The sequence below is a fragment of the Oncorhynchus masou genome, chromosome 29 (assembly GCF_036934945.1).
Source record: "Oncorhynchus masou masou isolate Uvic2021 chromosome 29, UVic_Omas_1.1, whole genome shotgun sequence".
Lineage (NCBI taxonomy): Eukaryota > Metazoa > Chordata > Actinopteri > Salmoniformes > Salmonidae > Oncorhynchus > Oncorhynchus masou.
Genome location: NC_088240.1, coordinates 82,946,823 through 82,959,958, shown reverse-complemented (window position 1 = coordinate 82,959,958; position 13,136 = coordinate 82,946,823). Strand labels below are relative to the sequence as shown.

At 44.1% G+C, this 13,136-nt stretch overlaps 1 protein-coding gene across 7 annotated transcripts in view; it reads left to right on the top strand.

Moving 5' to 3' along the window:
• invs (inversin) overlaps nucleotides 1-13,136 on the top strand; it is a 40,226-nt gene that overhangs the window by 869 nt on the left and 26,221 nt on the right. Inside the window, exons 1-5 of one of the 7 annotated variants that reach the window (XM_064946579.1) lie at nucleotides 3-218; nucleotides 1,143-1,247; nucleotides 6,980-7,079; nucleotides 7,150-7,316; nucleotides 12,857-13,030. In XM_064946579.1, the coding sequence (XP_064802651.1) occupies nucleotides 1,245-1,247; nucleotides 6,980-7,079; nucleotides 7,150-7,316; nucleotides 12,857-13,030 (444 nt within the window). In that variant the 5' untranslated portion in view covers nucleotides 3-218; nucleotides 1,143-1,244. Of the gene's footprint in view, nucleotides 1-2; nucleotides 219-1,142; nucleotides 1,248-6,979; nucleotides 7,080-7,149; nucleotides 7,317-12,856; nucleotides 13,031-13,136 lie in introns of those variants that run through there. The other 6 variants (XM_064946580.1, XM_064946576.1, XM_064946581.1 and 3 more) reach the window with 6 other exon arrangements.

Here is a 13,136-nt window from a genome sequence, read left to right as displayed (position 1 = left end):
TTGTATTTTTCAAAATATTTTGCGACCCAGATGTTTGTGGTCTGACGGAACACTTTCTGGGACAAAACTTCTGGCGTTAGAAAGTGAGAGAGTCAGGAAGATACTGATCAGAGGAACAAATAACTATTAAAAATATATACATTCATTTTCCTAATATTGACAGTTGCTAAATGCATATTTTTCTCGATTATTCCATGATTTCTAACATAGTAAGTAAGGTAAGTTGCATCATCGTTAACGTTAGTTATGCAGGCTACCCTGCTAGCTAACTATCAAACTCAATGCACCGATAGTCATTTCTTATTGACCTTTTTAATGACATGCTGATTTTGCCCTGTGCATGTGACCAATAAACTCATCTAATCTAAATCTAATATTTTCGCCTGCATAAAGCCATGGCAGCTACACAGATTCAGGCAGGATATCAACTGTATTGTCGTCTGTTATTGACTCTCCAGCTGTTTCAGTTGTTTTGTGTATTTTTACCAAATCTTTACCGAGTCTAAAACATGAAGAAAATATATTTTTTTCTAACAACTGTTAAATGACTGAAATAATACAGTATGTTGTGTTACTTATTACCCAGTTATTACTTAACACTTCACAAATTACTACAGTAGTAGAAAAAATATTACAGTCAGATAGTTTTGGGACAGAACAACGGTAGACTGTGTATCCAGGAGACAGACTCCCGATGTTCTGTCCTAAAACTAACAGTCAGAGTGCAGCGTCCAACATACCACAGTCGGCTGTAGTTACTGCTCTTTAACTGCAATTTCAAAACTGACATATTTTTTGTAAGGGGTGTAACAGCATACAGGTAGCAGATACAAAAAATTTATTCTCAGAGTAGCGTGTTTGGATGGGAAGTGGACATACAAGAGACTTGTGGGATAGAAAGACAGGGACTGTCTGAGCAGTTGTGATGTAGCAGAGAGTGTCTATCTATCTATATATCTATCTTCTCTCTATCATCTTGTCTCTCTTTGTCTCTGTCCATTTCTCCCTCTGCTCTAACCAAGTCTATCATAGAGCACAGTAGTTGGCATAGAGCGGGCAGGGTGTCTGTGTATGTTGGCAGCGTTGCTGTGAGCAGGTGGGCAGGTCTCAGTGTGAGAGATCCTCTCTCTCTCTCTCCGTAGGATCCAGGATCAGGGCAGGCAGGTGACCTGGACGTGCAGCCAAGCCCACCAAGGATGCACTGAGCTGGGGAACATCTGTTGATCCCTCCCCCTAGCACTGCCATGGTAAGAGTCCAAAACACACACCCATACACTCACACTCACAAACCAGCGCATACATCTTTCTCTCAATGATTCATTCTAATGTGACCATAGTGTTATCCTTCTCACTACTGTCGAAGGGGTCATGTATAACCATGTGTTTCATTGCCTGTGTGTGTGTGTGTGTGTGTGTGTGTGTGTGTGTGTGTGTGTGTGTGTGTGTGTGTGTGTGTGTGTGTGTGTGTGTGTGTGTGTGTGTGTGTGTGTGTGTGTGTGTGTGTGTGTGAGACACTGACTGTGCGGTGTGTGTGTGTATTTCATAATTGTTAAGTAGATTAAATGTTGAATTGAATCCCAGCATTAATATTTGATGTGGTAAAGCTGTCCATAGGGGGTTCCCACTTCCCATTGTGTCAGCAGCTCATAGATGGAGACAGGTGTGTGTGTGTGTGTGCTTACTGTAATAGCTGAACTATTAATCATGTTTTATAAGCAGATCTTCTCATGTCTATACTGGGGTTTAATAGCAGGAACCGGGATACTGAGATTTCCCACCACATCCACTCCCATTTCCCAGGATAAAAACTGTGGGAAACCGCTAAATTCTAATACATTATTTCAATGAACAGCATTATGTGAAATGGAACTGTTAAATTATATGCAGTGTCTAAATCTGGCTTATCTACGGCCTTCTGTGCTCTCCTATCTGCATGATCAATAATTAACTCTCAGGGTGGGGGCAGCGCTGTGTGGAGCACAGTTCACAATGAATGCATGTATCATCTCATCAGCTGTAACTTTTTTTCTTGAGAGAGGGAAATTTGCTTCAACATAGCCTATGGTATACAGTAATATTAGACCTAATACATCTGAATGATGGATTAATATCAATGTGTTGCTAATTTACACATCTCCATCTGGCTTTCGGGGTCACCTTATTGTATAGATAAACATATTTTTATGGAGGTGTTGGAAACTAATCTGATTGTTGTCAGACACGGCTGTATATAATTTGACCTTTAGAATAGCACATCATTCTGTCCCATGGTTTTATATGCTTTAGAATGACACTTCTAGTTTTGGTGGGAAATGCCGGGTTACCCGGGAGAAAGGTGATTTATTCTCGGGATGGAACATTTGTAAAATACTGGGATAATATTCAACCTTAGTCTATACCAACTCTCTGTATGCTCAGAGTCATCCCTGTCACATGCTGTTCTCTTCATTCCATCTCTCCATCTATCTCCATCTATTTTTTCTGTCATTGATTTTTTGTTTGTTTTTCCAGCTGATTATGTCCCTGTGCTCTGATTCGCCGGCGGGCATGGCTCTCTGCACTCTAATTGGACATTTAATTAGATCACAGATTTAGCCAATTAGACTCTGAGGGTGGAGGAGGAGAGTAGAGAGGCCAGAGGGGAAAGGGAGATTGAGCTCTCTCTCTCTCTCTCACTCTCTCTCTCGCTCTCTCTGTCTCTCTGTCTCTCTCTCTTTCTCTCCCTCTCTCTTTCTCTTTCTTTCTCGCTTCTCTCTCTCTCCAGGGGCTGTCTCATTAGTGATATAATGGGTGATTTTCACAGCAACCCTCCCCCTGTGTTACTGCCTGAGTGGTACCACCCACAGACCCAGTGCCAAGGCTTAGACCTCACTATTATTAAGCCATGTGGGGGGGGGGGGGGGGTCCTGGCCTGATCAAATAATACCAAGTTTAGAGTTTTAATGTCACATACACAAGTATAGTCAAAATGCCTTTCTCGCAAGTTCTAACCCCAACAATGCAGTATTCAATAACAATGTAATACAAAACTACCATATTTCACACACAGTCTGCTAATTCAGGCTCCAAGGCTTGTTCTTGTTAAAAGTAGTGCACTACATGTGGAATAACCAGGGTGTGATATGAGACACAGCCGGGGTGTTATTGCTGTCGATGGCTCTGATTAATCTTCAATACAGCTGACAGACTACCAGTCAGTGAGACATCGACCTGCTCACACATGTAGATTAGTCACACAGACACACAGCCCAACCACATAATCACACATAAACACACACAGAGTGTGAGGTTAGTGTCTTGTGGTGCAGAATGGTATTGACTCAGTGGAATGTTCTGGTATAATATCACTAGCTAATGAGGCAGAGATAAGCCTTTAGAAACACAAACAACAGATCAGATATCACCAGAGGCTCCATAACATGCCAGTCAAAATCACACCTATTTATTTTTTGTACGATAATATATATTTTTTTTAACAATAAAAAACATCCACATACAAATGACAGCATACAGATGCACACAAGCATCAAGGACATCACACCTACTCACACCCCCATCTCCAGCGCCCGCATCGCTCGACTCCACATGGCCTGAAACTGCACCAATCACACCTATTTCTGCAAACTAAGTCTGTGTGATGATGATGATGGTGGAGGTGATGATGGTGGTGGTGTTTGATGAGTTCCTCAGAGGAGAGCAGTGTGTTTTTATATAGTGTGATGTGAGCCAGTGTATCACCCCCCCCCCCTCCAAACCTCTACACCCCCCTCCTCCCCCTCCCTCCAAACCTCTACACCCCCTCCTTTCCCCCCCCCCTCCAAACCTCTATACCCCCCTCCTTTTCCTCCCCCCTCCAAACCTCTACACCCCTCCCCCTCCAAACCTCTACACCCCTCCCCCTCCAAACCTCTACACCCCCACCCCCTCCCTCTCTGAGCTCTCAGGCTAGAAACACAAACAACACCGACCCCCCAATGGATACCAGCACTCAGAACACACACACACACACACACATACATGTACATTCACTCTCAGGTGTATGCCCTTAGAGACAACACAGTCAATATCATGTCCCTAGACGGTCTCACACATACCACTCACCTATCTCCCTCCCACTTCTCCACCTCCTCAACCCTCAGGAGAGATAGAGTGAAACGACCCCCTCACACACACACACACACACACACACACTTTTTTATGCACAGTCTCTCTGCCTCAGGATGTCTAATGTTGAGAATCCCCTTGAGAAGGCTCTCGAATCTGTGTGTGTGCGTGCACGCATCCACGAGCGTGCACATCTGTGTAACCCCGTGCTGTGGTGTGTTAGCCACAGGCGCAACTCTCTGACCCCAGTAGTGGTCTGATTGACAGCTGTAGTCCCACCTAATTGCATTACCCTCCCTTGTGATTGGCTCCCGGCCCTGGGGGCTCATTTGTCAGGGTGCACCATGGGTACTATGTGTCACTCAGCTCTCTCTCCCTGCTGATTGGCTGTGTTGCGCCCCAAGGTCCGACCCCCAGCAAAGTGAGAGCAGCTTATTGGTCTCTGGGGAACCAGGAAGTGCCCCAGAGACTGTGCGAGGAGACAGGGAGTCCCTATTGGCTGACATTATCGCTCCTCCCGCCTCTTTACCTGTCTATCAAAACTACATAGAAGTCTCTCAGGCCTGCCCTGCTACCAGATCTCTCTCACACACACACACACACACACACACACACACACACACACACACACACACACACACACACACACACACACACACACAGGTGGGTGGGTCGGTCGGTCGGTCTTTAATATGGAGCTATTGAAACTGTATTTGAATTAAATATTTGTATTAAGACATTGAATTTCAATTAAATATTTTTGAATTTATAATGCTCAAATTGAATCATTGAATTAATAAATTGAACTACATGATTTGAAACTGAATTGAATGAAGATTGCATTCAGTTTAAAACTGTAGGGTGGTTTTATTACAGTTTTATCCTCAGAATCTAATATGCGCCGATGTGTGTGTCGCCAAAGTGTGTGTGTGTCGCCAAAGTGTGTGTGTGTCGCCAAAGTGTGTGTGTGTCGCCAAAAAGGAAAAACATCAAGAAAGGCTTCAGGCTCCGCCCCCCCATTGCTTACCCAGCATGCCTCAGCTCTGTCCTCCATCAAACCAGGCGCCAACACACACATGTACATGCACACACACACACACACACACACACACACACACACACACACACACACACACACACACACACACACACACACACACACACACACACACGCATATACTTTGATTCCGTGCCTCTGTCTGTATGTCTCAGCGGTTGCTATTCACTCTGTCCCCGCAGAGACCTGGTGTGTGTTCCCTGTCTCTCCTGAATATGTGTGTGTTTTCTGTATGTGTGTTTTTGGAGGAGTGTGTGTGTGTGTACTCTGTCTAATGCTCCCGCAGTGTCCCTGAAAGGTTGTGCGGGGGTTTCTGTTGCATTGAAGTCCTCCAATATAACACTGAATAAAGACTGGGCCTAAATAATGACGGTGTGAGTGAACCTGGTCGATGCATTCCACCGTGTGTTGTCTGCATGCTAATCTACAGGTTGACTCTTCAGTACCACTGATGAATGGCTGAATTAATAACTTCCTCAATTCTGTACAGAACACCATGTTTTTCCTGTCATGCTTTGTTGGAACTCAACTTTTTCAGAAGTGTGTGTGTGTGTGTGTGTGTGTGTGTGTGTGTGTGTGTGTGTGTGTGTGTGTGTGTGTGTGTGTGTGTGTGTGTGTGTGTGTGTGTGGGCAGGGGGTGGAGGGGGGTAGTTAGCAGCAGTCACAGAAGGATATTACTCCTGGTAATAGAATGTTTTGTTTGAAGGTGCTGCCAGATGGCATCTATACGACCACAGCATGTGTTACATATTAGCATTCATTAAGTATTTGTGTTGTGTTCGTATGCATTGTGTGAGTCTACTTTGTGTGTGTGTGTGTTTGATCCTTGGAAATTAGGAAATGATGGGAGTTTGTGGTGGATCTCAGTGAAGCCCCCATAAAAACTCTCTGTCACGGAAAATCACTTCCCACGATATGTCTCACACACACACACACACACACACACACACACACACACACACACACACACACACACACACACACACACACACACACACACACACACACAGTACCTGCAGATACACATCATATCTCACACACACCCTCCACAGTAAGTAACCTCTATTACCCCCTGTGTCGGAGCAAGGCGACTTGGCAAAGCGTGAGAAAGCACTGTACATGATGGGTAATTGCCGTGCAGCACGCAGTGTCTGCATTTTACGAGGAGGGTGCAATGACGGGGTGAAGGGGGCATAGTACCCCCCCAACCTCTTCCTCTCACTAGCTTCCCAGGACCAGGGTTGGCAGGATGGAGCAAAAAGGTGTCCGGACAACTTCCTCAATGTTCAGTTTGTAATGTAACAGATCTTTGACTGCAGAGCTGCACTGTTACATTTCAAGCCAGCATTAATGATCCCTGCCTTGAATGGGCCTTCTCATGGTTAATGAATTGAGTTGGTTAGGGGCAGTAATAGATTTTGTACTTTGGGCCCCATGGCTAACCAACACACACACGTACACACACACACACACACACACACACACATCCACAAACACACACAGGCGTTCTGCAGTATTGATGAGTTATGAAAAGACATGAGCAGAGAACCCCTCACTCCCTGTCGGGGATCCCCCCAGCTGCTTCCTGTCTGGTTAAGTGAGGGCAGGAAGAGATTTAACTCCCACTGCAGGGGCTCACACGCACACACGCACACGTACACACACACACACGTACACACACACACACACATGTACACACACACACGTACACACACACGCACACCCTACTATCAGCCTGTATAAACACATGCACAGCAAGTGTGTTTACCTGTATGGCCAGGTGTGTGTCTGGCTCTGATAGAACTATATGTGTTGTAGGCATCTGACCCTTCACCTCCAAACATCGCCCCTCTGGCCTCCCAGGTACACGCAGCCGCCGTCAACGGAGACCGGAGCGTACTCCTCAGACTCATCACAGGTACTATACACACATACACACACACTTTCCCCTGATCCCTGACCTTTAACCCCTGACCCACTGTGTGTAGTGGATCCCTCCCTGCGTGACCGTGAGGACCAGTTTGGCCGTACCCCACTGATGTACTGTGTCCTGGCTGACCGTTTGGACTGTGCTGAGACACTGCTGAAGGCGGGAGCCTCTGTCAACAAGACTGACCATAGCCAACGTACTGCCCTGCACCTAGCAGCACAGAAGGTACACCACAACACTGAGTCAACCTGGAACCACTAAAGGAAACACTAGAACAGTAGTGGAACCATCAGAACACTGAGTTAACCTGTAGAACACTAAAGGAAACACTAGAACAGTAGTGGAACCATCAGAACACTGAGTCAACATATAGAACACTAAAGGAAACACTAGAACTGTAGTGGAACCATCAGAACATTGAGTTAACCTGTAGAACACTAAAGGAAACACTAGAACAGTAGTGGAACCATCAGAACATTGAGTTAACCTGTAGAACACTAAAGGAAACACTAGAACAGTAGTGGATCCATCAGAACATTGAGTCAACCTGTAGAACACTAAAGGAAACACTAGAACAGTAGTGGAACCATCAGAACACTTAGTTAACCTGTAGCACTAAAGGAAACACTACAACAGTAGTGGAAACATCAGAACATTGAGTTAACCTGTAGAACACTAAAGGAAACACTAGAACAGTAGTGGAACCATCGCAACATTGAGTTAACCTGTAGAACACTAAAGGAAACACTAGAACAGCAGTGGAACCATCAGAACATTGAGTTAACCTGTAGAACACTAAAGGAAACACTAGAACAGCAGTGGAACCATCGCAACATTGAGTTAACCTGTAGAACACTAAAGGAAACACTAGAACAGCAGTGGAAACATCAGAACATTGAGTTAACCTGTAGAACACTAAAGGAAACACTAGAACAGCAGTGGAACCATCGCAACATTGAGTTAACCTGTAGAACACTAAAGGAAACACGAGAACAGCAGTGGAACCATCAGAACACGTAGTTGACCTGAAGAACACTAAAGGAAACACTAGAACAGTAGTGGAACCATCAGAACACTGAGGTAACCTGTAGAACACTAAAGGAAACACTAGAAAAGTAGTGGAACCATCAGAACACTGAGTTAACCTGTAGCACTAAAGGAAACACTAGAACAGTAGTGGAACCATCAGAACATTGAGTTAACCTGTAGAACACTAATGGAAACACTAGAACAGTAGTGGAACCATCAGAACATTGAGTTAACCTGTAGAACACTAAAGGAAACACTAGAACAGTAGTGGAACCATCAGAACATTGAGTCAACCTGTAGAACACTAAAGGAAACACAAACAGCAGTGGAACCATCAGAACACTGAGTCAACCTGTAGAACACTAAAGGAAACACTAGAACAGTAGTGGAACCATCAGAACACTGAGTCAACCTGTAGAACACTAAAGGAAACACTAGAACAGTAGTGGAACCATCAGAACACTGAGTTAACCTGTAGCACTAAAGGAAACACTAGAACAGTAGTGGAACCATCAGAACATTGAGTTAACCTGTAGAACACTAAAGGAAACACAAACAGCAGTGGAACCATCAGAACACTGAGTCAACCTGTAGAACACTAAAGGAAACACTAGAACAGTAGTGGAACCATCAGAACACTGAGTCAACCTGTAGAACACTAAAGGAAACACTAGAACAGTAGTGGAACCATCAGAACACTGAGTTAACCTGTAGCACTAAAGGAAACACTAGAACAGTAGTGGAACCATCAGAACATTGAGTTAACCTGTAGAACACTAAAGGAAACACTAGAACAGTAGTGGAACCATCAGAACACTGAGTCAACCTGGAACCACTAAAGGAAACACTAGAACAGTAGTGGAACCATCAGAACATTGCGTTAACCTGTAGAACACTAAAGGAAACACTTCAACAGTAGTGGAACCATCAGAACATTGAGTTAACCTGTAGAACACTAAAGGGAACACTAGAATTGTAGTGGAACCATCAGAACATTCAGTTAACCGGTAAAACACTAAAGGAAACACTAGAACAGTAGTGGAACCATCGGAACATTGAGTTAACCTGTAGAACACTAAAGGAAACATGAGAACAGCAGTGGAACCATCAGAACACGTAGTTGACCTGAAGAACACTAAAGGAAACACGAGAACAGTAGTGCAACCATCAGAACACTGAGGTAACCTGTAGAACACTAAAGGAAACACTAGAAAAGTATTGGAACCATCAGAACATTGTGTTAATATGTAGAACACTAAAGAAAACACTAGAACAGTAGTGGAACCATCAGAACATTGAGTTAACCTGTAGAACACTAAAGGAAACACTAGAACAGTAGTGGAACCATCAGAACACTGAGTCAACCTGGAACCACTAAAGGAAACACTAGAACACTAGTGGAACCATCAGAACATTGAGTTAACCTGTAGCACTAAAGGAAACACTACAACAGTAGTGGAACCATCAGAACATTGAGTTAACCTGTAGAACACTAAAGGGAACACTAGAATTGTAGTGGAACCATCAGAACATTCAGTTAACCGGTTAAACACTAAAGGAAACACTAGAACAGTAGTGGAACCATCAGAACATTGAATTCACCTGTAGAACACTAAAGGAAACACGAGAACAGTAGTGGAACCATCAGAACGTTGAGTTAACCTGTAGAACACTAAAGGAAACACTAGAACAGTAGTGGAACCATCAGAACATTGAATTCACCTGGAACCACTAAAGGAAACACTAGAACAGTAGTGGAACCATCAGAACACTGAGTTAACCTGGAACCACTAAAGGAACCACTAGAACAATATTGGAACCATCAGAACATTGAGTTAACCTGTAGAACAAGAAAGGGAACACGAGAACAGTAGTGGAACCATCAGATCACTGATTTAACTTGTAGAACACGAAAGGAAACACTAGAACAGTAGTGGAACCATCAGAACACTGAGTTAACCTGTATAACACTAAAGAAAACACTAGAACAGTAGTGGAACCATCAGAACACTGAGTTAACCTGTATAACACTAAAGAAAACACTAGAACAGTAGTGGAACCATCAGAACACTGAGTTAACCTGTATAACACTAAAGAAAACACTAGAACAGTAGTGGAACCATCAGAACACTGAGTTAACCTGTATAACACTAAAGAAAACACTAGAACAGTAGTGGAACCATCAGAACACTGAGTTAACCTGTATAACACGAAAGGAAACACTAGAACAGTAGTGGAACCATCAGAACACTGAGTTAACCTGTAGAACACTAATTGATTCTTTAGAATCTTACTCCAGGGTATTCTCGAGCCTCTCTACACTGGCTATATAAAACATTAAGAACACCTGCTCTTTCCATGACATAGACTGACCAGGTGAATCCAGGTGAAAGCTATGATCCCTTATTGATGTCACTTGTTAAATCCACTTCTGTCCGTTTAGATGAAGAGGAGGAGACAGGTTAAAGAAGGATTTTTAAGCATTGATACAATTGAGACATAGATAGGGGCAAGTCAATTTTAGGAAGGTGTTCGTAATGTTTGGTATACTCAGTGTATATCACATCCTGGAAGCTTAGGTGAAAAGGTAGTGCCACCCAGTGGTGACAGACAGACACCCTCGGGGCGGCTGTTAAGAACTAGACAAGGGGATCGGCAACTTTTGATGAGGGTGGGGGCCACAAAAAATCTGAGCGAAATGCTGTACTTTGTGAGCTAAACATTATAAACACCCCCGTCTTGACAGTGAAAACTTCAGAGTTCATTTCCTGCAATTCTACACATTTTGCCATGGCTTGGAGAAAAGATTTTGCAGTTCTCCAACTAATTCCATGCAATTCGACAAATTATTCCCTGGGGCAGAGAGAAACATTTTCTGTTTTAAAGCTAATTTCCCCCGGTCAGTAATTCCACCATGATATCAGGTTCAGATAGCTGACCACAAGACTAACTTACCATATAAAATGTTTTAGCTGACTTGGCTAATTGAGTGACTATCAGTGACTGATATAACAAGAGAATAACTGCTGATGCACAAGCAAGTTTCAAAATGTCACCTTGTGTATTCTACTATTCTAACTCTCAACATTAAGTTGAGACCCCGACTGAGTTTCTAAAAAAATATATCTAAATCTAGAAAATGAAATAAAAGACTGGGCTGTTTGAGCAGTAATATCTCTATAGAAAGTGTTTATTAACCTTGTGGGGGGGTTGCTGTCAGGGCAGGTGAGGAGCGGTGGCTGGAGGGGTGAAGGAGGGTGCTCACACACACTCTAACACACACACACTCCAATTCTAATGTGTGTGGGGTGATGGGAGGCCCTCTCTCTCTCTGACACCTGATCAATATCTAGCTGAGACAGGGAGAGACTTCTGGGATTACTGATCTAATTGGACTGAGAATAGGAGGATAGACCATATGTACACACACGCTCACACACACTCATACACACACACACACACACACAGGCCTATATGGACACACATTTGCATGTGCACACACATACACACACACACACACACACTTTCTCAAAGCTCACACATACTCTCACATGCATGCTCAGTCAGCAGATAGATCTGTCAAACGATGAGGCTGGAAGGATTAGATAGGAGAGAGTCTGAGAACCAACAGGAAAGAACAGAAAGGAGAAGAGACAGGAGAGAGTCTGAGAACCAACAGGAAAGAACAGAAAGGAGAAGAGACAGGAGAGAGTCTGAGAACCAACAGGAAAGAACAGAGAGGAGAAGAGACAGGAGAGAGTCTGAGAACCACAAGGAAAGAACAGAGAGGAGAGAGTCTGAGAACCAATAGGAAATAACAGAGAGGAAAAGAGAGATGAGAGAGTCTGAGAACCAACAGGAAAGAACAGAGAGGAGAGGAGAGAGTCTGAGAACCAACAGGAAAGAACAGAGAGGAGAGAGTCTGAGAACCAACAGGAAAGAACAGAGAGGAGAGAGTCTGAGAACCAACAGGAAAGAACAGAGAGGAGTGAGTCTGAGAACCAACAGGAAAGAACAGAGAGGAGAGAGTCTGAGAACCAACAGGAAAGAACAGAGGAGAGAGTCTGAGAACCAACAGGAAAGAACAGGGAGGAGAGAGTCTGAGAACCAACAGGAAAGAAGAGAGAGGAGAGAGTCTGAGAACCAACAGGAAAGAACAGAGGAGAGAGTCTGAGAACCAACAGGAAAGAACAGAGGAGAGAGTCTGAGAACCAACAGGAAAGAACAGAGAGGAGTGAGTCTGAGAACCAACAGGAAAGAAGAGAGAGGAGAGAGTCTGAGAACCAACAGGAAAGAACAGAGGAGAGAGTCTGAGAACCAACAGGAAAGAACAGAGGAGAGAGTCTGAGAACCAACAGGAAAGAACAGAGAGGAGAGAGTCTGAGAACCAACAGGAAAGAACAGAGAGGAGAGAGTCTGAGAACCAACAGGAAAGAACAGAGAGGAGTGAGTCTGAGAACCAACAGGAAAGAACAGAGGAGAGAGTCTGAGAACCAATAGGAAAGAAGAGAGGAGAGAGTCTGAGAACCAATATGAAAGAACAGAGAAGAGAGAGGAGAGAGTCTGAGAACCAATAGGAAAGAACAGAGAGGAGAAGAGAGAGGAGAGAGTCTGAGAACCAATAGGAAAGAACAGAGAAGAGAGAGGAGAGAGTCTGAGAACCAATAGGAAAGGACAGAGATGGATGATGATGGATTTGGATAAGACACCATAGAGAGAGTGTGTGTGTGCTCCAGGGGAACGTGCGGTTTCTGAAGCTGCTCCTGTCGCGTCGTGCTGATTGGCTGCAGAAGGATCTAGAGGAGGTAACACCCCTCCACCTGGCGACCCGTCACCCCTCCCCCAAACCCCTGGCCTTGCTGCTCAAACACATAGGACCTGGAGAGGTGGATACACAGGACAAGAACAAGGTACCACACACACTGTTTACAACGTTGGGTAATAGTTCTATCAAACATACTTGTTAAGGGAACTGTCCCGGCTCTTTGATTTGATTGACTGAATTAGAGTTCACGT